This window comes from Hyposmocoma kahamanoa, unplaced genomic scaffold (assembly GCF_003589595.1).
Source record: "Hyposmocoma kahamanoa isolate Upper Pololo Valley unplaced genomic scaffold, ASM358959v1 192, whole genome shotgun sequence".
Taxonomy (NCBI): domain Eukaryota; kingdom Metazoa; phylum Arthropoda; class Insecta; order Lepidoptera; family Cosmopterigidae; genus Hyposmocoma; species Hyposmocoma kahamanoa.
The window spans coordinates 6,527,194-6,552,797 of NW_020653719.1; the positions used below are offsets into that span (position 1 = coordinate 6,527,194).

At 35.1% G+C, this 25,604-nt stretch overlaps 1 protein-coding gene across 4 annotated transcripts in view; it reads left to right on the forward strand.

Annotated features, from left to right (window-relative positions):
- The window catches only part of LOC113226450 (homeobox protein prospero), a 130,007-nt gene extending 104,403 nt beyond the window's left edge, over window positions 1–25,604 (forward strand). For 3 of the 4 annotated variants that reach the window (XM_026459070.1, XM_026459069.1, XM_026459067.1), the window contains 2 exons: window positions 24,562–24,706; window positions 25,110–25,289. In XM_026459070.1, coding sequence (XP_026314855.1) covers window positions 24,562–24,706; window positions 25,110–25,289 — 325 coding nt within the window. Of the gene's footprint in view, window positions 1–24,561; window positions 24,707–25,109 lie in introns of all 4 variants that reach the window. The other variant, XM_026459068.1, reaches the window with a different exon arrangement.

Consider the following 25,604-nt stretch of genomic DNA (forward strand, 5'->3'; position numbering starts at 1 on the left):
ATTTGCGACAAGGCTTATCTGGAGCTTATTGTTATGTGCAGAATTAAGGAAACGTAGATCATAACAAGTAAGTTTCCTTCCTCCACTTTAAATAATAACAAAATAAATAATGAAGTAGCACTATGTACCAATTAGTTAATCTTTATACATGATAAAAACTTGTGGATAAGAAAGTAATTTTCGTACTACCTCCTCAGCTTGACACAAGTATTCTAAGTAACTGCACTACAAAGAAATCTCATGGTAAGTGATTAGTGTCCAACATGAAATTACCAACAAAATAATCTGGATGTGACTAAATCGCTTACGGTTTTTGAGAGAACTTAAAACCTTGTTTTTCTGTACCAACATCCAATTTGTAAAAAGGTTTAATACCGTTTGGGAATCCTGAAAAAAAAATTATTGCCTCACTAGTTTTCACACTTGCTCTTTGTAATGCACTCTGTACATTGGAAACAGAATTCCAAATGTATTAACTTTGTAACAGAATACACAATGAAATTGCAATACTCGTAAATATTCCACTAAATAGAAGAAAATATATACTTAATTCTAAGCCTTTAATTTTCCTTACAGACTAGATTGTCATAGATACTGCCTAGGGCAAACAAACTATCTTCAAATTATAGTTAACGATGGATAATATTACGTAATTTACTTGTTTATTTTCTACAAAAGGAGGTAAAAATGCATTTACGTCCTTATTCTGAAGTCATAATAAGTATGTTATGTCGTATAATGAAACTTTTTTCGTCATCATCCAATGATGAGTCTAACTCTTTTAGTGCGTTTTATTTCTTTCAACCTCTTGTAATTATTTTTTTTAATAGTTGGTGCCCGCGACTTCCTCTACGTACAATAAGTACTTCGAGTACTGTACGATATTAATTTCATTGATTGATTCATTCATTTATTGATTCTCCATACAAACTTTCATTCCTTATTTCACCCTTTTAAGATTTATTTTTATGACAAATAGTAACCTGTCCTCTTTCTCTCTTGGTTTTCCTCTATCTCTATATCCAAAATTAATCAAAATTGATTCAGAGGTTTAGGCGCGAAACGTAACAGTTATAATTATCTTCTTCTTGGGGCGACATCTCCTACCGGAGGTCGGATATCATTATGGCAATTTGGGTCCGTGAAGTTGCGGTTCGGAACGATTCTGTGGTACTCATGTTGAACAACTCTGCAAGATTTTGAAGCCATGTGGTTTTTCTACGACCACGTCTTCTGCGGCCCTGGACTTTTCCCAGTATTTATCACTCTGCATAATGTGCCCGAAGTACTGCAGCTTCCTCCTTTTTACTATTTACAGGAGCTCCAAGCCTTTGTGCATCCTCCGCAATACGATATCATTGGTTACTCTATCCGTCCACAATATTTTCAACATTCTTCGATAAATCGACATTTCGAAGGCTTCCAACCGTTTACATAACGTCTGAGTTAGTGTCCATGCTTCTACTACATACAAAATTATTGAAAATATGTAGCACCGCACTAAATGGCAATTAGTCTGGATTTTAATATAAAGCTGGTAACTGTCACCATCGCGTATAAAAATTTATTATATTAAAGTATCCTTTGCAACGCAAATGGTTTGCTGGCCGAAGGGAAATGAGATCATGACACGTCTGTGCCTTTGCACTGTCTATCCCTGTGCTGTTCTGAGTTGTTTATTGAGATTTTCACATTCGCTACAATATGAGTTCATTAGGTACTTAATCTATTTCGTCGGTTGCGTCTATAAAACAAAAACAATCAACGATGTTCATTCATTTTCTTTGATTTATTGTCATTGATTGTCTTTTGTTCTCACTATAAGCTTATATTTTTGCATCCTACGCATAAGTAGCGGAAAAATTCCGTACAGTATTGATTTGTACTCGACAAATTTTCGCGTTATCTAAGTCCCATGATAAGGGATACCTGCCAGTGCCTCGTGTCTCTGTGATAATGCCTTCCCCTTCTTTGTGTATGGATGTTCTGAAGTGTGGATAGTTGATATAATTCGATAACATAACTACGATAGAAAATTTTGAAGCTGAACTCTATGAACCATAGCCATGACATTGTGTTAAAATTAAAAAATATATATTATTAAAGAAAATTTCGCCATGATTTGGGAGGGGGGTTTGACATAATCGCCACGCTTGGCAGGCGGGTTGGCGATCGCAGTTTGAGTGTAGGTGTACTCGAGGACGCTGCTGCCCATCCTCATTGCGTGTTGTTGATCCCTTTGTCGCCTTGTACGACACCCACGGGAAGAGAAGGGGTGGTTCTATTCTAAGCCGGACACCACACGGCACAACCGCGTACCGGTAGACGCGGCGTGGGCAGACCACCCACAAGGTGGACTGATGATCTGGTGAAGGCTGCGGGAATCCGCTGGTTGCAAGCGGCGCAGGACAGATCGTTATGGCATTCTTTGGGGGAGGGATTCTTTGGGACGTCTTTTGGTTGAAATGATAATGACGATGAAGGAAAATTGTTCCAATACACTTATGTTTCGCATTTTGTAGGAAATCCATACTTTTCCATTTTTTTTTAATACTTGTGGCCACCAGAAGTTCAAACACCTTTAAAACCTATCAAATAACTGGGCCAATTTGTTAAACAGAATATAATACCCATTCGTGTGTTTGATTATTCATTAAAAATAGACATCTTGTCGAATCAATGACAAAAACCAATAAAATACTAAACCAGTGTTATATCTCATGGCCCAGTAGGCAGCCACCTCTATGCCCCTATTTGTTACCTTTAGCAGGTCTTCGCAGGTGCAGCTGGTCGGAGACAGTGGGTACGAGAGCAAGTAAGACATGCTTTGTGTGGGGGATCCGCAAATACAATGGTTTTGAGTCAGATTGATATACATATACCCATTTCACCATGTTGTCGGCCAACTTCCGACCTGAGACGGTTCAGGGATTTCCATATTGACCACTGTAACTCGTTAAAAATAGTAAAGATGCCATCAAAATCATAAACAAAAACAACTGAAACTAATTACTACAATTTATCGTTTGCAACATAGTTTCAGATATCCAATCCGATCCATAAGCACAGAATAGGGCCGTCGATAGTAACCACTTGAGATAAAAACAACTTTTATATTAAAGCTATGCTCACTATCATATCTAAGGCAGTATTATCATTATCTAAGATAAACCCTTCAGTTCTAAAAGCTTTTGATCAATATTATTTGTAGGCACTAAACCGGGGGGCCTCAACATTTGTAATACGTAATGTGTACGTTTATGTTGTTTTGATGTGAACTTTTTCTTCATTGACCTACCAACAAATGGACGTCGGATCTAATACAAAAACCACGGAAAAAATGTCCGAAGTTAATCTATACAAACGTAGTGACATGTAACGAAATATAAAAAACTAAAGCATTTAATTTAAATTGTAACGTCATTGCAGCACTGCCTAATTTTGCTTGCAACAATTTAAGGGCCCAAAAACACCATATTCAGCTTATACTGGAAATTTAACAAAATGCGCCATATTTAGCTTCGACTGAAAATTACTTGAACACAAGAGTAATTGAGTAGCCTTTATCGTAAATATTAATTAATTTTTATACATATTATTATGTCGAATTTTGTACAAATTCACTTAAAGAAATAATAAAGAGTTGGGCAGATATACATATACATACAAATATTACTCCAAATGTGAAAATAAGCGTGTACTTTAAGAAATGTACCGATATTCCAACTGAACGTAAACTGAAATATCCATAATTCCGAAAACCGATTTATAATAAAACCGTTACGCTTTCGTGTAATTTTAATGGTTTTCACAAAGACAAAATTAGTATTTATTTTGTAATCTTTCTAAAAAAATTAATTAGACATTATGAAAAGTCGAGCTAACGGTATTTCAGGCAAATTTATTTTCTGACTTCTAATAGGTAATCCCAAGCCGTAAAACGAGTACACCAATATTTTGTTAGTTATTGCTAACGTTTAATTAAAAATCATTTTAAAAATAAGATTAAAATCAAAGCAACTCTACACTTTCTTTGTTCTAAATATTTCAATCGCTTGTGGTTCGAACAATTGAAAATGACCAATAAGTTTATATATAAGCTTCTTGAAATTGACACAATGGGTCTCTTTCCATCTTTTTTGCGCATGCAATGTGTAGAAAAAGGATAGTTAGCTATTTGATTATTTTGTGTGCTTTTGTAATTTATATTTACGATTCATTTATATATAAATTAAATACTATAAAACTGTACAAAATAACATTTTTAAATGAGAACTATGATAAAATACTATATGTATTTGTTTAGTGAAAATATGATACAAAACCCTGTTTTTACACTTTACTCCAGTAATTTTTACAAGTTATTATTATATGGTACTGCATGATTGACAACCGCGCTGACAGTCGAACAAACGAAGACTGTTGCGCGATTAACGCTCTGTAAGTGATTTTAACGCCCTATAGATGCGGACACTTTTAAGCGCGAACCCGATGTCCATTTATTGGTTGATAGGTCAATGTTTTTCTTCAATCTTGGCATTTCGCGGTAACCGATGAAGCCAGATTCCACAAAGTAATTTTAATTTCGAATAACTTTATCGATGACGCCAAAATTGTTCACTGATCATGTATACCAACTTAGCAATACACATTTATTTATTACCACCACGATTTTTCTAAATGCAACCTTCCATGAATCATGAAACGATGAACAAGTAAATAGCACGCGCTACAAAAGTACCTGTTCTACATTTTTGTTTGCAAATAGACATTATAAGTAAGTATGGGTTTGAATCAAAACAGACGATAAAAGGCGTAATCAATTTAAAAACTTTTTTTCGCGGTAATTACGTACTAAAAAGACAAATCATTTAATAGATAAGATTTCGATATAATATACACTCAAGTTTTTTCACTTTCAAAAAGCTCTTATAACCGGTAATATAGATAATCGGTTAATTAATAAATAACCGGTCGCTCTTGCTGCCGTCCCATCGTTAATTTACTAGTGCTGTCATCGCTCAAAATTTACACTGTTATTTCCTTTTAATAGCAGTAGAGCTCCTTGTGAAAGAGTTCGTCCGGGGAAGTACGCCATCTTACCTATTTCTGCCGCCAGTATTGCGTTCCGGTTTTGAAGGGGAAGAATGCTGGTGAAATTACAGGCACATGTGATAAAAAAAGTCGTAAAAAAAAACAAAACATCTGCAACAAGCACAGACAAAATTGGAGTGTCAACGCGCTGTTTTGTTCCGTGGCTTGGTCGGTATAGCCTACCTTGCTCACATTAATGCTTAGCCTTATAAATAGCTGTATTTCCCTGGACGAACTCCTTTACTACGTTTATTTCATGCATACGAAAAAAAATTAGTGAAGAATACACCGATTACTTTTGTAAAACAACATTCATATTTTTTAAATATATTTTCCATACTTCCTAAAGATGCTATTGTGAATGGAAAAAAGTATTTTCTTTGTACGACGACTTACTTAGTCCATTAGCATAGACCCTAATGGTTGCATTGTGGACGGAAAACGGTCATTTCCTTGCGATAAACATCTCTGAAAGGCCACCTGAAAGGGTCACTCTACAATCGCACTCCTGTAACGGATTTAGGGGGCCGCTATGGGCGTAAATGTATATGAGCGCCCCTTTTTAAGTTTCCTGCCGTTTCTTAGAACAACAAAACTTTACATTACCTCGACAGTATAAGTTACTGTAACAATGAAAGATAAGAAATAAATATTGTATCATATTTAATTATTTTGATATGTACAAATATGGCGTCGGTTTGCACAAGAATTTTTCTTTCTCTTCCCTGTTTTCTCTTCACTGCCTCCGTGGCCGAACGGTTACCATGCCGGACTGCCACGCTGAGGTCCCAGCTTCTATTCCCAGGCCGGGAGAAATATTTGTATGGCCTACATTTATTTCTCTCGTGAGTTTGGGTGTAATTTGTGATTGTTTATGTGTGTGTCCATAGCACCCGCGACACAGGGTTTCCCTGTAGTGCGGGACTATGTTGAGTGTGTCTGTTATTATTATTATTATTTCGTTTGGTATATTTTCTATTAAAATCAATCAGTTGATTTTCTAGATGAGTAATGACGTAGACTTTATTTTCCAATAGTGTTATATAACATAAAGGGGCGCTAAATAAAAATTAGGTAGCAAATCCTGAAACCGTACATAGGCGCAATAGTCACGACACGAAGGCAATTACAAGCAAAGGTGTCTCCGACTCGGCGCTGAATAATAAATGGCATTTTAAATTTACGGAAAACATCGATTAGTGCGCGCTCCCCTTTAATTAGCTCTTTTTATCATCCTGGACATTTGTCTACGGAATATTACTGTATTTATTTGCAATTGTGATGTGTATCCCCCTTTACTCACGTTGTCAAAGGTTTTATACAATTAAAATAGGAGTAGGAGTGGAGGTCCATGTTCTTTACTTTGAATATGGCAATAATACTGATTTTACCGTACTATTTAATTATTCATATATTCAATATTTCTTTATTAAATTTTTGACAACTAAATTATAATATAAACAGTTTCTAGCAAAAGTACTTACATGAAACAGGAAAAAGATTATTAAAAACTTTCCAACGCGATAACCTAACAAACCATGGCTTTCAAAAAGTTATAATTATTGTAAAATCTTATCACGATTATTACTAATTAGGGCGCCATTACTCATTTTAACGAACAAAGAATCGATAAATATATTCACTCTCAAACCCCAATAGTTCCCTGTACCTACTATACATCCCATGATAAGTAGAGAATACGTACGAATCTTCTAAGAAAAGGGTATAAGGCCACCATATAATAAATTAAAATAAAGTAAAATAACATTTTCTTAACATTTATTAGTTCCATTTAAAAACAAATGAATTTGTAAAAAAGTACCAAGATATTCACAAGAAGGCGTTGATACACATCCAAAAGCCTCTCAGGACTGGCCACTTGTTGATGTGTGTGCACCACTCAATGGCACTACACTAAGAGTCTCGCGTCTTTTAAAGCACGTCTTTACAATTTTGCCGAGATTCCTTCGCCCGCTTAGCTTTGGAAAAACAAAAAACAAACATTTACTCAAAGACCCGGCAAAGGCAAATTCTTTGCCGCGAACTCAAAGAACTCAAAGATGTAGCAAACAAAGAGTCACTCTACGAATTACCCGACGATACGACTAATTAGGAGCGGTGACTCGTTTAAGTTATTTTCGCTTAATTAAGTCGTGCAAGTGGTCTGTGGCCGGGCCGGTACAAGGCGTTGCAAATTGTTAGAACGCGGTGCCACTCCAATTAATCTTTTTACACATCCAGCCGGTAAGCGCACTTACTCGTAGACGAGATTTTTGCACGCTTCCCACACGGTAGCAACAGTTTTCAGTAGCCCTTTACACATATTGAGAAACATTCCAATGTTTAAAATGTAATATTCTTTTTGAAGTTTCTTGAATGTCACGATGTTTGATCACCATGATATTCAATTCTCTGGAGTAGTAACTCCACTAGTTAGTTATAATTATTAATACAAAGATTGAATATTAATAAAAAATCCTTCGATCCGGTAGTTCGTCCCGTGGCTTAGTTGACATAGCGATTGGCACGGTTTGCTGGAAGACGTTGGTTTGAGTCCAGCCGGATCCAAGGAACTTTTTCTTAGTGTCTTTGTCTTTGTATTAATAATTGTAATATTGTTTTTTGTTAACATACGTTGAGGTAGCTTAATAATTTATTGGTATTTTAATAATTATATTTTTTTTCTAATGATAAATTAAACACAGAAAGCACCTAGTAAAATCAGAATTACGCCATTTGAAAGCAATACCAGCACAAGTTTTAAAAAAGAACTGTACTTAGAATCTCTAGCATAAGGACTCTTAATAAAGTAGGAAACGGAAATGTTGCAAACCTTACGTCGCAATTTTCATATGCCTCTTTAAATTACCGCTATAACTGGCTCCGCGAATGTTAAGTTCAATATTTTTGTAATTAAAAAACGAATTTATATTTTGTAGAAAGTAGCGCTTGATACTTGAAACGTTAACAAAGTGTGAGAAAAAACTAAAGCAGCATTACTTTTTGAATTCGCTCCCTACATATATACGTACCGAACAAACTAATTACAAGTAATACAAATCATCCCTCGTCGTGACACCTTACGAAGAGTTACCTCTGCTGCGCTCATAAAATAATTTAAATGGTTAGCTAATGCACTACATCCGTATGGAGTCTAATTTGCGTAACATTTTTAATAAGGCCGCGCTAGGGCGCCAAGTGGCCGGCCATTTACAACGCACGCTTGTACGAGCACCTCAGTAATTAATACGACCCTTTCGAGAAAGCTTATGAGTAGTTTTCCTTAAAAAACACTGCTAATTACTCATACACTCCACATACTTAAAAAGTCGCACGTCGCAACCAATCCCATTAGTAAGTTAATTTGTTTAGCATAAGAATTCGTGTAAAGGAACGTCACGCGTCTGTACTAAATTCCCGCTAACGTGTCTTTACTTCCGAAATAAAGTTTACACGCACGCAACCAAGTAGGTAATAGGCGTAGGGCGCGGCGGAATATTTACATATCATTGCGATACACCGGCCATTATAAAATATTAGCCTTTTGCCGCATCGTCGTTAATAATATAATTAAAACACGCGAAGGCGCGGTCTACTTATCGCTGTAATCAAGAAAGAGCCGAGACCGCACGTGTGTACGGCGCCTGTCAGCGAGTGGCCTAGTTTGTCTAATTTCAAATATGGAGCGCTTATTTCAAACATCCGCTTTTTATCTAATTAAAAAAATAACTTGATACGTATATTTTTACGGAAGCTTGTGTTTTAGTCAGCTACGTAGGACTTCTCAAATACTTAAAAAAACGAATGCAATTAATTATTTATAATAATGCTTAATGCAAAAACACAAAAACAAAACACTTGGGAAATACGCTTTAATCAAGTGCCTCTATATATTTTATAATATGAAACCGCAAGCAAAAGTACAAAGTTCTCTGTAAAAATAACCATCAGTGAATTAATATGTAATCAATATTTAATGGAGAATTATTATACATAAATGGAGAGTTAGCGAGGGGTAAATAATTGCAATGACAATGTTAACAGATGAATGAAAAGAAATTTTCATACTTATCTTTTCATCATAGTTACAATATTAAAAGCTCTTTTATTTGTTATAATCATTAACAAAGATGTTCGATCTCTGTCGACTCTATCTGTAAGCTCAGTTGGTAGATCGGTGGCCCTAACTGGGCATACAAAAGCAGGTTCAAGACCTGTCAGATCGAAGGATTTTTTCTTTGTGTTGTGCAAAGATCGATCTTTGTATTATTAATTATAACAAACAAGTCGAGTAATTTCACAAAAAATAAATGAATATCCACGGTAGTAGAAAATCATGATATTTAATAAAATCTTGTATAAACATTATGTGTGAAACATAAAATAATCTTTTATAAACATTATGTGTAAAACATAAAATGCATTTCATGCATGAACTTATTGACTTATAATAAGGTAAATTCTATAAATTCTTCAGAATGATTTTATGATGACAAACTTTATATAGTACGCACTTATCGGATATATTATAGTCGACCTGTTTATACTGTATACTTCACCCATCAGCTAATGAAAGTGTAATTAGAAGGGGTTTCCTCCTTATCTTGTCTTCGATGGAGCAGTAGGTTTTTAATTACTCCACCCTAGGGTAGAAACAAGCTTATTTACTTACTTTACGTTAGATTTTTTTATCTATGTCCAGCTTTTGACTACTGTCACTATTAATAATAACAGATGTAGTTAGCATGGAGCCATAAAGGGCACAAACATATTATGCTTCTATACATATTTCACTTTTCAAAAGATTTAAAAAAATTTACTGTAAATTAGAAACAACATTGTGTTTTTATACCTCCAATTTAATAACATAAATATTTTAAATTATGTAGACAGTTTTCGTGCAGAATTACGACTAGATTATAACAAGGCTATAAAGTCTTTATTTACCATGAAAATGTAACTAGATGTTTTATCATGCGATGGTGACACACCTTGAGTTCGTTATCCTCGAAGGAGCGAAAGAATACGCGTGCGTATTTTACATTTTTTTTTGTATACTTATGAAATTTGCTGTAAAAGTTTGTAACTATGCAAAAAACATAATGTTAAATGAAATTCTGAACAGAATTGTTACCTATCGTAATAAAAATGAAATAAATGTGCTTTGTTAGAAACATCGATAAAATAAATTTCAAAATTAGAAAAGACTGCTGCTATAAAAGCAGCCAATTGCCCTCTAGACTAATAGCCGGTGAATGCCTGAAAAAATTAAAAAAAACCAAATGAAGTCTTCATAAACACAAAGGTACTCTAATAGTTCGGAGCCGCGCCTTACCCAGGTCTCGAAGGAGAGGTGCGCCGTTCTTTCATTAGTGACCACGTTTAAAAACCTTGTACGTCTAATGACACATGAGTTTTGGGCGGGAACGTCACGCAACTTTTGTTTTTTTTTTTTCAAGAGATAGTGGGTCTGATGTATATGCACATTCAGCATTTTTAGTATGACAGTTTCAATTTACTTGAAAAGTTTTGAAAAATTTCTTCTTTATGCCAAAATAATGTATCGTTATAACATTAATTGTTTTCCAATATTATTACAAAATAACGTTATTGTTTCTAAGAAGGCCATAATATCTGTTTATTGTTCTTTCTGCCATTATCGTAACGGAAGTTGGCCGGCGTATGCGCAGCCCCTTATCTCCCTTTGGGACGTAGTGTAGAATGTTGTAGAATTATTTGTTCTTATTATTCAACTCCAGCAAAAACCAGAAATGGATAAATGATGTTACTCACTAGAATCGAATGTAATTTGACTTTCATGTAACCAGAGCTTTCTTTTCTCAGATACTTTTGTCTTAAATATTCCTAAATGAACATTGACCTAAATAAACAATACAAAAGGTCTAAAGTTAAATTCAGCTATATCTTATGACTAAAGTAATCAAAGCTTATTGAAAAATAATAAATCACAAATATAAAACGATTTTTCTGACATCGAACGTCGACTGTCTTTTCTATAATTAGTCTTTTTCTACCCGAAAAGAAACTTTTTATTAGAGCAGTTCTTTATAGTTTTTAATTAAGTATGATTAATTTGATTCGCTGAACTATAGAAGACTACGTTATCTGCTCGCGAAGCTATTAGTTTTATTCTGAGCTCTAATAGAATCGTTTTTAAAAATAAAACTAAATAAATACTTTTTCCTTGAGGATAACAATATCCTCAGGGAAATAACGAATAAAGAAAACTGTATTTCAATGTTTCTTTTTATAGAACATAATAATACAATAGGAAATCAAACTATTTTTCCGGATTTAAATCGCATCTATTTGTTTTTTCAAACAAACCGACGTTTCGGGCCCTTTACAGGTCCCATGGTCACGGTCAACCGTGACCAAACAAATAGACGCGATTTTAACCCGGAAAAATAGTTTCATTTCCTATGTGTAACAATCGCGAAAACCTAAGAACTCGATAATAATACAATGTTTGATATCCTGTAAGTAAGACCTACTGACTATATTGTATTGCTATGCTAATACGTTGGGCAAGGTACTTGGTACTTGGTGCAACGGGCTGGTTTCCGCAACTCGACGACAAAGCGCCTATTTTGCGTGTGGGTTGGGCAAGGTAGCTGCCGGCCCTTGTTATTGTCTAATATTATATTCTACAATTTTTTTGTTCCCCCATCTTCATTATAAATTAGGTCTTTACGAGATACGCCACTATTCCTGAAAGCCATCAAAGTTATAAAGTGAAAATACAGAACAAAAAACAGCATGAAACACGTAGGTAGTTCTCCAACATTTAGAACACCAATTTTTTTAATGTTTAAGTTTATTGCATGTCACGATGTTTACTACCATGATATTTAAATATTTTTGCGAAATCACTCCTCTAGTTTCTTATAATTCTTAATACAAAAATCGAACCCTAAGACAAATTCCTTCGTTCCGATTGGATTCAAACCAGCTCCTTCCAGCAATCCATGCTAGATGCTCTGCCAATTAAACCCCGGAATGAACCAGCACATCTTATGAATTTTTCTATATATAGCACATAGGTGCTTGTTACAGATATTTGTTTTTGGTTTTAACGACTTTTTTGCTGTAGCACCATCTATGAGAAATGATTTTTGTTTGTTTTTTTTTCAACTTTTATGCAATTTTTGCGTTTAACATGTAATAACACTATTGATAAAAACGTGGGGTGAAATTTTACTCACGCCTGCACGTAGGGGGCATGTGATAGTATCGCAGGTAAGGAATCGAGTGTAGGCTGTACTGTACATACACAAGGGAAATTATCCAAGTGCCGCCGTCTGCGACACACCCTAAGATAGGATTAATTGAACTTTGGATTATAATTTTTGTTTATAAGTATTAGTATAGTTAATGATATATTGAAATATATTAATATAGCTCAGGCGGAGGGTGGTATTTTGTGATGGTAAGCTAATGTAGTTGGTACATTTTCATACACATTATCCATTCAAAACGTAAATAGTAAAATAGATTTTTTTAAATATACAAAAATGTCGAGTGATGGGATCGAGCACGTTTTTGCCGGTGACTGAATATCAGGTTTTTTAATTTCTTTTTTTTTACTCGAATGGAACGTTTTTGTCAATTTTGTAATTTGAATTTGGAAATGAAGAAAACCATTAGTGTTAAAAACAATATTAAAAACCGGATGTTCAGTAATTAGCAAAAATGTGTTTATTCGCTAGACGTTTTTGAGGAGTGTAAATTCAGTAATTTAATAATTAGTAAAACGCCCTGGTAGCCTAATGGTTTGACCTACTCTCCTCTCAAGCAGAGGGTGTGGGTTTGAATCCGGACCTGCACCTCTAAGTTTCGGAATGTATGTCCGAAATTTAATTTGAATTTTTTTTTGTGAAGGTTTTCCTTAGTGAGGAAACCTGCACACATCTGCAAAACAATTTCATGATGTGTGTGAAGTTCCCAATCCGCATTGTGACCGCGTGGAACTACACATTGCGAGAGGAGGCCTCTGCCTAGTAATGGGACTGTATATATGGTAATTATTTACATATTTTTATATCTATAATAATACTATTAATTTTAGGCGATATTTCACGAATGGAGAATGAAAACTTATGTACAACAATTTTCGATCTGTAAATTTTCCATTGACTTTTTATCACATAAACTCTATCTATTTCTACGTTACAAATACAACCAAACACTTCTTTTTAAACTTAAACTTTACGTGTTATATATTATAAAGTAATCAGATATAAAATAAACATTGAAACCCGGGGGAAATAACTAAAAGTAAAGCAGGCGTCAAATGACGTTAAGTAATAATTATTATTAGACACGTCACGTCCCTATTGAATAATATGAAAACATATTGTTTATATTTATTACAATAATTTGTACTTTATTAACGTTTGTGAAACGAGCTCCGTTTGAGACAAAATATTTAATTGACATTCAACCTAAAATTTATTTCTACTTTAAATTATTGTAAGTTACGTAGATGTACTCCCCTAGTTTGTTACAATATCAAACAACACAAAAAAATTTATTCGATCGAACTGAGGTTCAACCCGCGTCTGTTCCCATAACGGGGCCACCGAGCTATAGACCGGTATTTTCACAAAAAATATGTGAATATCACAATGTGGTAGTAAAAACATCATGATGTTCAATAAAATAAATATTATGTTGATATTACTTTTCGTGACCTGTGCCTCTACCATGAGATTACAGTGACAGTTATCGCTAGTGACTGCGTAGATTGTTTGTATACAAAATGTTGTTCCTTCTTGTGACAGCCAGAGGCGCTGTATAATTTGCCATATAAAATTGTGAAGTTTTTTAGCAGTAGAGCACCTTGTGAAAGAATTCGTCCAGGGAAGTACCGCCACCTTATCTATTTCTGCCGCCAAGCGGTAATGTGTGCATTATTGCGTTCCGGTTTGGTTCCGGTGAAGGGTAAGGGTGTTGGTGAAATTACAGGCACATGGGACTTGTCAATTTGTGTCTCAGGGTGAAGGGCGCAGTGCCCTTCAGATCTTTGTGATTTAAAGCTCTGAGTGGCACTGCAACTGCTCACTTGGTATCATAAAAAAAAATTACACGGTCGCTAGCGACAACTGTCACAGTAAACTCGTGGTATAGGCACAGAAAAGAAATACGCGCTTGTAAAAAACTTCATATGACAAAGCTACGACCTTTTGAACGATCTCTTTGCTCAATGCTCACTAACGTAATGTCAAATGAAAACGACAAGTTTTTGAAACACAAGTGTCATTCATATCGGGATGGCAGCACACAATTGTACGAAAATGTGACTTTTTAAAACAGCCTCCCGTCTGCAATTAGCTGATTTGACCACGCATCAGTGAATGGTCAGACTTAGCTCTTAGCTCGTACTAGTGATGTGTCGTGTTTTATGCCAAATTATAATTCGCCTACGCAAATTGGAGTATATACATATACATTATTGTAACGTATAATCACGGCGTTCATAATAATAAGTCTTCATGTCGGGTCCTGAAAACATATTTATTTGTAATTTTTATAGTAATAGTAGAATAAGGTAATTACATCGAAATGACGTCACTACATGCTAATGTTAGATGTTACAGATGTCACGTTAAATTTGAAACTGCTTCGAAAAACGATAAGACAATCGTAATTTGACAGCTCACCACAAGAAAACATGGGAACTACTATGAGACATTACATTGTTATAATAACAAATGAAGCACACGCTTCGAGATTTAAGTCACAATTGCTTTGAAGAAAACTAAACTACATCAGCTTACATGCATTCATGCATTCAGTGCTGCACATAAACCTTCTCCTGAGCACGTCAAGTCTCCCGGCCCTGTGCCGCCGGCATCCACTCTGCCGGCCGCTATTCTCAGGGCGTCCTACATATGTTCGCCTCTCTAGAACAAGTCTGCTCCATTGGCCATCAGCCCTCTTGCAGACATGTCCGGTCTACTGCCGGTTACCGATTTTGCGAACTATATCGGTCACTTTGATTCTCTGACGAATGAATGATATGGTAAAAAATATTCATATTAAAAAATTCGAGTAATCCTTCCATCCCTAGAATATTTAACTCTTTTTTCGAATTTACAATTTTTGATGCCGACTAGTTGGGCAATGAAATCTCCGCAAGCACTCGAATGCGCTGAACTTTTGAAGCGTGGGGCACAAGACAGAGGCAGGTCAGCCAGAGGGACTCATAAGCCAGGGACGGACATTTATTCGAGTTATTAAAATTCGAATAATAAATTGTTCAAGAACAATTTTAAACTACTACAAAGTAACTTATACTATTCGACTGTTTTTTTTTATATATAATATCAAGTGACGGGACGAACAAGTCATGCATCTGGTGATAAGCTACACGCCTGTCATAACAGTTGCTGTGCCGCTCAGAGCTTGATTCCGCAAAGATCTGAGGGGCACTGCCACTGCGCCTGTCATCCCGAGACATAAGTTGACAAATCCCATGTGCCTGTAATTTTATGAGCACCCTTACCCGTCGAAAGCAAAACGCAGTAATACTCACATTACTGCTTCGCGGCACAAATAGGTAAGATGGCAGTACTTCTCTGGACGAATTGTTTCACAAGGAGCTCTACTGCCCTTAAAATTTATGTATTTAGGATGGATAATAAACTCTATTTTAAAATGCGTACTTTTATATGTACATAATTTGGCTGAAACTAGTTTTTATTTATTGCCAAATCAGATACAGGTGTACATTACAAACATTATTACAACTTTTAGAAAGCACTAAGGTTTGTGTCAATGTATAATACCATTGCAATGCTGTATGTTGTCTAAATCGACAATACGTATACTTTATATTTATTTGGTTTTCTGTCTGTTTGTCATTTTTGTCAAAAATTAAACAGACAAAATTACGAATCAGCATGGATAATTATCGTGACAAATTCAAAAAAAATTTTGATATTCCTCAATATTCTGTTCCATAAGCATTATAAGCAGTACCCAGAACTTATATCGTTAACGAAAAATACATCGGTTTCATATTTCCAAGGAGACGAACATAGTAATTAATTTTAAATTCACCATGAGCTTTTCGCTGAAGAAAAACATCGTGATGAAAGCTGCACGTCAAAGAAGGTTCACAACCCTCGGAAAACGTGTGAAGTCCCCAACCCGTATTGGGCCAATGGACCGGCCTATGGCCTAAAGACTCGCCTGAGAGAAGACTCGTGCCCAGCAGTTCGACGTATAAATGGGTAGATGGTGATGGTGAAAAAACAAATATAATTTTACATAAAATGAAATATACCGATAGATTTTGTGGATAAATATTTGACTAAAACTTGATTTTAACTTAACTTGATTTTCGAATGAAAATTAAACAACACTAGCGCTATAAAACCATTATTTCCCAATATTTCCTTATTACTTATTTTACACGGTTATTCCATCCGAGAGTGTGATAAACAGGTTTTTCCATTTCAAAACATTTGGAAAAGACAATTGCACTAATTCTCCTTAAAAAACTATAAACATTCCAGGTTCTCCGTTACAGATAAGCAAAGTATTCGAGAAAGTAAGTGACAGTGTGTCAACCCGCATCGGCACGACGCTATTTACTTACGAAAGAACCGTGTCAGGATAATAAGTGAAAGATAGTACCTATAGTATTATAGTGTTGCAGTAATACAAGGTTAACTTGTTCTGGTTCTCAAATGCAGTTCGATTTCGGTGAAATTATAATATATCGCCCCTCTTCTCCTCTACCTTCTTGTCGTAACTGAATACGCCGAAAAATTTTTGCACTTGTGTTGAATGTTTTTTCTCAATTCAATAACCTAATTAATCGATGAACTGCAACAAAAAAAGGAAAAAAAAGAAAAAATAACCTTATAGAAGAAAAAATTTAAAATATGTTTAATGTAAAACTACAATCATTTGCTTTACAGGAAAATGAGGAAAATCTTTCCTGATTGAATAATATTGTATTCTGAATTAGCGTCTAATGAGTTCTTTTAATTGCGTAAAGGAAATGTTAACCTATTTTTATTACACAAACTTGATAATTTAACCACATAATGAATTTAGGATAGGTAGTCGTTCAGAATTATAAAATTTATATGATAAAAAATTACAATTAGTAACTTTTTGAAATAAAATTTTGAATCTAGAATCGCAACGTCTGTTTTTACTTATGTATTATAATGAAATAGTAATATCATAATAAATTCTGTAGTTCTCAAATCGATACCATTATTGAAAACTGTTTGAAAATATTATTAATAGCGTACTAATTTATCTCCTAAATGCGCCTCTGTACCGGACGGCGCAGGCTGAAAAAAGTTTTTTCACTAACTGAAGCATTAATCCGGGCTGGTATTAGTTTACTCGCTTTTACTTGCATCTCTGTATGCGCCGGCTCTGTGTGCCGCAACTTTTCGCACAGAGTAGTCGAAAAAACCAGAGCCTCGAAAAAACAACGCAAGCAAATCTCATAAGTGGCAACTTTTCGACGTCCAAAATTAACTTCTTTAATAACGAATTTTAATGGAAAACTTTTTTTAGTCTACCAGTTTCTGGAACAAACGAATGTAGTTTCGGATAGATTTTCATTGTTGATGTGGTTTACTGAAGTTGGCAACTCTCTCGTTTCTATTGACTGTAATAGCAATTGTTTGTTTCATCTTTAGTTGAAATTAAATGAATTTTTGTAAAAACAGAAATATGAAACTGAAATATATAACAACGCCTTAAGAGCGAATAATTCAGTTACGCATTATGACGTATTTTATTTTTTCAAATTCAAATTATTTATTTCGAATGTTATACATCCATATTGGATAGTAATACAAACATAAACTTACACAGTAATGTTAGTAAATTACAAATATTCACTCTGTTTAGGGTCACGTGTGAATTTTAGTCCAGTGTTCAAAGAATGAACCTTTGACCCTGCCAGCAATGATATTCAGGAAGCCGCTGCCGCTGCCACGGATTCTGCGCATCAAGGGCACTCTATATTAATGTTTGTCACAGTAAAACTTGTAAAACTCATCAAAGCAAATCAAAAAAAAGAAAAATAATTTAACTAATTAAAATGTTTTCTACAAGAAAACATTTGTGTGTACATTCGCAATAAATTTTTAACCTTTGAGCCGACGGTAATTCACTGTTTCTTTATTACAACTCACTAAAATCATAAATGTCTTAAAAATCTTAAACAAATTTTAGTAAACTCTAGTTTTTTCATTGCTCTGTAAAAAGACTCATTCTCCCGTCCTTCTGCCAAGCTGGACGGCGTCCACACACTCACCCAAGCTCATGTATGTACATATATACATGCAAAAGCACAGCGCACTGCCTCCCTCTGTAATGATACAGCGCGCATCAGGTTTTAATAACCATTGTATTTGGACGATCGAAATGAGTGTTTGGGTAAACGAAACGCGTCTGGAACTATTTTTTCGACGAACTACGTTCCGTTATACGCAGTTAAAGTTTTCGCTTTATGAGCTTTTTAACGGCACTCTACATTGTGAGCGCGGAAATTGGCGCACTGAGATTTCGTTCTTTTATCCATGATCGTAAACTGGAAATCACTTTTGAATCTTGTTGGAGAGTTTATTAATAACTAAACGAAATCATGTCAATTGTAAATGATTAAAATTCTATTTAAAATGTTAGTTCTATGAAAAGAAGTGATAGCTCAATCCTATAATTTAAAAAATATAATTAACTACAAACTCTTTGCTGTTGGTATTTCCGACTTAAATTTTTTCCGCCCTGTTTGCGAAACAATATTATCTAAACTGTAAAATACGCCTTATTATTGGAATATATTCATCAATAGGAGGAAAAAATTAGTTCTTACGGTTATCGTAGTAAACTAACGACGTACTTATGCTCGCATCAAATGTTTACTATATGTAAGTTGGTAATATGCATTTTGTGCAGCCAATCTTGTTTGGTTCAGACATATTTTTTTTTATAATCTTGTTTGACACTATGACCCTAACAGTATTTTCTTTCGTATCATTAAAAAACTAAAAGAACATTTTTCGTTCAAAATTTTCTGTTCCAAAATTCGAACACAATTTTATAACGCCAAATTCAAATCAAGTTCTTTGCATAAGGTTGTTTCATTCCATACAATCATCCATTTGCAGTGAAATAAGTCAACAATGAGGGGAAGAAAAAACAATGATCTGTCCCCTCGCAGACGTCTTGGCTAAGACTTGGTATGGCCTTTAGAAGAGGCTAGAATTGGCACGAAAACAATTAGTAGCACTAGAGCTACTTGTGAAAGAGATCATCCAGGATAGTACTGCCACTTTAACTATTTCTGCCGTCAAGCAATAATGTAGCATTACTGCATTCCGGTTTTCGAGCGTTAGGTTGCTCGTGAAACGTCAGGCACATGGAACTTGTCAACTTTATTTCTAAGGGTGACGGGCGTACTGGCAGTGCTTCTCAGATCTTTGCTATTTAAAGCTCTGAGTGGCACTGTGTGTCGCTTGCAACCAGATGCGCGACTTGTACGTTCCATCGTTTCGTATCATAAAAAATCTATCTTTTAGATCAACTAATTGAAAAGCTAGCACCCTTAGCATCCCTTAGAACAAAACCGTGCACTACAGTTTTACTTTATATATATAGATACCTAAAGATTGGTTATAGTACTGAATAACATTAAAAGAAGTGACAAAACATTATAGGAAAATTTTGTTATATATAGTTTTACAGTAAATTTCGTATACAATTCTATAAATCCTTAACACTACGGTACATCGTTTAAGTTTGTTTCACACGGGAAATCGAATCGTTTCTTGAAGGGGAACGCTAGCGAAGACGGCTAGTATTTCTTACCCTCATATTGGTAGTGTTAATGTGAGATTTTGGTCGTTGTGAGAAACTATTATGTGGTTCGAAAATTGTGTTGAATTTATAGCGTCTTATAAGTACTTTTTTATGGTGGTGATAAGCGACACGCCTGTCCGTAGCAATTACAGTGCCACTCAGAACTTGAAATCGCAAAGATCTGTGGGGCACTGCCACTTCGCCCTTCACCCTGAAACATAAGTTGACAAGTCTCACGTACGTGTAATTTCAGCAGCACCCTTACCCTTCAAAACCGGAACGCAGTAATGCTCACATTATTGTTTGGCAGCAGAAATAGGTAAAGTAAAGCTAATCTTATAAGTTAATCGTTGAGGTACGAATTAATCCCATTATTTAATATACTAACTGCCTCCGTGGCAGTACGGTTACGGTTACAGAGGTCCGGGGTTCGATTCCCGGGCCGGGAGAAATATATGTATGGCCTACATTTATTTCTCCCGTGAATTTAGGTGTGATTTGTGGTTATCTATGTGTGTGTCCATGGCACCTGCGACACAGGATTTCCCTAGTCCGGGGCTATGTTGAGTGTATGCGTTATTATTATTATAAAATAATAATCAATAAATGTATACCTATTATTTATCTATACTAAATAAAAAAAATATTCATTAAAAACTAAATTAATTACAAATACCAAACCGCAACGTCTTCGTCAGGTAGACACAAATATAAATCTCCAACAGGCTTCATCAGATAAAAATATATTTCCACTAGTAGTGAGTAATAGTTGTTGTTGTGTTAAAATACGTAAATCTAGACAAAAAGCAACTCTATCTATAAATATCGGAGTTATAAAAATATTCCATTGTTCCAATTTGAAACTGTAAACATTCCTATTTATAGCAAATTTCTTTGCGCCAGCCAGTTCCACTTTTAAAAGTCTTTCAATACTGCTGCTCGTTAAGAAAGAAGGCTGCTTCCTTCGAATTTTAATTCTGTTTCATTTACGAAGTTTTGCTTTCTTTTTTTTTAATGCAAACAATGAAATCCAAGACGTTTCGATTCCAGGTAGAGGCAAGATGTGATGTCTTAAGAAATTCTTAACAATAACACTATCCGCTTTTACTTCTTAAACTTTAGTACATGCGCTTAAAGTTTAAAATTGAATAGAAAACAAACATTACCTGTTCAAAAAGCCGTTGTGAATTTTATTCACCAAAGTTTTGACCTCTCATCTTCTATTGCAAAGTGTATCTTAAGTTAACTACTAAAAGTTTCAAATAAAACTGGTTTAAATTTATTGTTTGCGAAAATACCAGTACGTTAAGGTGAACGAGAACAATCACTAAAGGTTAACAACAGCTGAGTTTGAATGTAACGGTTTTCTACCACGTGAATTTAAAAAATCATAGTTTCTTATAGTAGTGTCGTGGGTAGTACTTATAATTCAAAATGAAATCCTAAAAGTCCTAATCCTTTCTGTGTTCTTATTCCTTAAAGCAATGAAGACAATCCTTGTAGTATATTGGAAATGAAATTATATATTTGGTCGGATTTAAATCGCGTATATTCTTCTTCTTACGCACTAAAGTAGGTAATAGTACATTCTGCGAGGAGGCTCTTTACTTATAAAGCGTATATTTGTTTTTTTAAACAAACCAGGTGACCATGACTTGGCAATGATTTATACCGGAAATAATAGTTTCATTTCCAATATGTAGAATCGCTTTGTCTTAAGACCTCAACTTTTAGTACCTACCTACATATTAAATTTACAGTATTTTCACCTAGTTTCTTACACAATACAGTTTAGGCATCGCAGCCCGCATGTTCTCAATACTGGCGGACCACGTAGGCACGTTAGCTGCTTACAAATACCGCCATAGTTACGTGCATGATCTTATCGACGCGATTTCACAGAATATTGGCTAAGAAAATATGTGTGAAAAAGTACCTACCTGCCATTTTAAGTAGTCAAATTTTCTCGTGCTTCGGGACAGGCTATACTGCCAGATTTGATTGTAATTTTTCTCACTAATTTAATTTTCTGCTTTCGGCGGCAAATCGTTACATCTTTATGGTGGCCATTTTTAAAACTCCCACCATTTTCATTATGGTGTTCGATTTTCAAAACTAAAATAATACCCGCGTAAAGCACGTCATTTTAAACTTTAACGTCTCTATTTTTTTATTTGGTTTTTTTAATTTGTATATTCGATATTTTTATATTTTTACTTTTTTTTAATACTCTGAAAACAGTGTTCCAGTAATCTAACGACTATACAATATCTATGACGTATTTCGATACAGTCGACACTTGAAACAGACGAGTGTAAAGCATATGTTTATCAAAACATTCATATTCTAATAAAAATATATTATAATGGACACCATCTGAAGATACTTGCTCATTGGCCACTTAATATTAATTACCTATAAAACTGTGACAAATTCCATGAGTAATAAAGTCTCTCTCTTTCTCTGTAGCGATTTTTTTTTATAATATCAAGTGACGAGACGAACAAGTCGTGCGTCTGATGGTAAGCTACACGCCTGTCCATAACAATTGCAGTGCCACTCAGAGTTTTGAATCACAAAGATCTGAGGAGCACTGCCACTGCGCCCGTCACCCTGAGACATAAGTCGACAGGTCCCATGTGCCTGTAATTTCACCAGCACCCTTACCCTTCAAAACCCAACAAAAAAAATGCTGACATTACTGCTTGGCAGCAGAAATAGGTAAGGCAGTACGTCCCGTAACTATACAGAAGCAACTTTTTCATGTAAAGAATTCTTTCTTTTTCATAATGATTTTTCAAAATCCGTTAGATATGGTCTCGTGCCTTAAATACAAACAGTGAGATAGAGGTGTCTTTTAAATTAAGGGTTTGACGGGTAGAATCTCTGTGGCGGTAAGCTGTGGCTGTAATTATAAATAACGTAGATTTTTTTAATGCTCAGCACAATGAAGGAATACACCGTGATGTAACCTGTATGTATTTTAGTAGCTGTAAAGCTCCTTGTGAAAAGAGCTCGTCCAGGAAATTATTGCCACCTTACCTATTTCTGCCGCCAAGCAGTAATGTGAGCATTACTGCATTCCGGTTCGTAAGGGTGTTAGTGAAATTTAGTTGTTTAGTTGGTTAATTATGTCATAGTAACATAAAATCTGTAGACATTTAAAGGATACTTACAATACTATGTATTATAGTATTTATTATATACGACATTAATTCAATAAATGACTGAAGGTCCCTTAAATGACCACTGCATTATATATATTTAATAAGCATATTTTAATAGTATATCAGCCTACCCCAACGGGAAATGGTTAAAAAACATATGATAAATGGTATAATATATGAGAAGTGCTAAATATTACAACGACCAACAACCAACGACCGACAATGAGATAACCTCAGTGGTTCAGCCGTTAACACGTCTCGAGTTCGGTTATTTATAAACTATCTTTAAAAACGTTAGTAATAAAAAATCCATCTGAACAATTTAATCGAAGTGAATAATCAACACAGCTTGCTAATATGCATCAAAGCACCGTGGGCCGTGCCACTGCTCGCGTCAGTCAAAAAGACATCTAATTATTTAGACACTTCATTTACTTACTCAATTAGTAACGCTGCAAACTCATGCCGAGTGCCAATTAAAAAATAATAGAAACCCCCAGTGTGCGAGTGAAATGGTGGAATTGTTTCCCTCAAGTGCATTAGAGACGAGAGATGAACCTAGACTGACGTCTAGGTCTAACTGGCTAGTGGCACGTATCTAATTTTATTTCTTTCACACTGTTAAAACGTTATAAAATATTTTAATCTTAACCATAGTTTGGTATAGAACATAAAGCATTTGCATTTCTATCGGATACAACGAAAAATTTCATGCGCTATATAGTGGTTTTGTGGTGAAATGACTTAATATTTGGAAACAATTTTATTCTACAAATTTTGTTCATATTTCAGTAATATTTGTTTGCCTGTTTTGAAAATGAAGAAAAGTAGAAAGAGTATAAGAAATCAAATACAAAAATTAAATTAAAGATGCAACAAACTAACCTAAAAGACACATCACTGGCGCAGCCATAAAAAACCAAATTAGCCAGTCTGAATGCAAATTCGTAAGTAATTAGCCTCGCGAGACTCTCGATTCGCTCATCGCTCTCGTGAACGAACCGAGGCGAAGATAGCGGTGCTCCAACCGGAGTGAGCGAAAATGGCTAATCAAATCCTTTCCTGCTCTCGACGGTATTCGAGTGGTTTTTATTCCCATTCTGCTGTGAAGTGTCACACTGTATGCCTACTTGACGAAAACCAACATTCTGTACTTCTCTTTTTGTATAACAGACAGATTTCGTCATTAGGCTTCGATTTTCCGTTCGTCGTCAATTGTTAGCGGACAATTTTCAGCTCCAATTTTTTTTATATTTATTATTCAAATAAAACGAATTAATAGTAGTCAGATTTATAACCCATCTATTGCAATCCCTTTGATGGGCTTAACCACAGTATTACACGCTATACTTCATACAGCAGCTAATTCCTTATCCATTTAGAAAAAATAAAAATCAAGAAATCATGATCTAATATTTAATAGTTACTTTGTCTATTCCAGAGAGTTCTACTACATTCAGATGGAGAAGTATGCGCGGCAAGCTCTCAGTGAGGGCCTGAAGACGGCCGAGGATTTGCATGTAGCTGGTGACTCTGAGCTATACAGGGTGCTCAATTTGCATTACAACAGAAATAACCATATTGAGGTAAGTGTCTTTCATTAATCTAACTTCGTCTGAGAGCTTCATAAGAACCGCAAAATACTACGGGTATTGACGTAATACCCAATAATATGATGCACTCCTATACAAAAATGGATAACATAGGAATATAACAGCAAACATGTCAAGCTGTTGGACTCATAAAAGTAAGCCAAAAGACTTTGCAATGAGTGCCTGAAAGATTTCGAAGCCGCGATAGACTCCGAATAGGTGGATAAGGGAAAGCCGAGCCCTTGCAGTGAGATATAAGCTAACTATAAGTTGAAATTTAATCATGGAAAAAGTATTATAATTACGTGTAACGTGACGTTACGTACTATAAATGTTATAACTTAATTATTGTTAAAATGAGCTCATTTACACAAACACTCATTTGCTTATTTTTTAGGTTCCACCAAACTTCAGATACGTTGTAGAGCAGACTCTTCGTGAGTTCTTCCGCGCTATCCAAGGCGGCAAGGACGTGGAGCAGAGCTGGAAGAAGTCCATCTATAAGGTGATCTCGCGGCTCGATGACCCCGTGCCCGAATACTTCAAGTCACCTAACTTCCTCGAGCAGTTAGAGTGAGCGCCACATCGACGCGACGCACACACTTTCGGCTAAGTTAAATTAAATGAAAAAGCAAAGAAAAGTCATTGGACGATTGTTTCGCACACCAAAATTTTACGACACTCGCATTTAGGCCTTCAGATTCAAAATTATTAATAAAACGTTAAATTAAATTATTAAAAAAATGTTTGAATTTGTACGTTGGACGTCGAGTGGCGTGGCTGGGCGCGCGGTCCTCGCCACGCCACAGCCCGCGCTCTACTAGGAAATTCATTAGGTTATACGAGTAAGAGAAATTTAAGTCACCTAGAATTTTATTTCTGCACATAATAT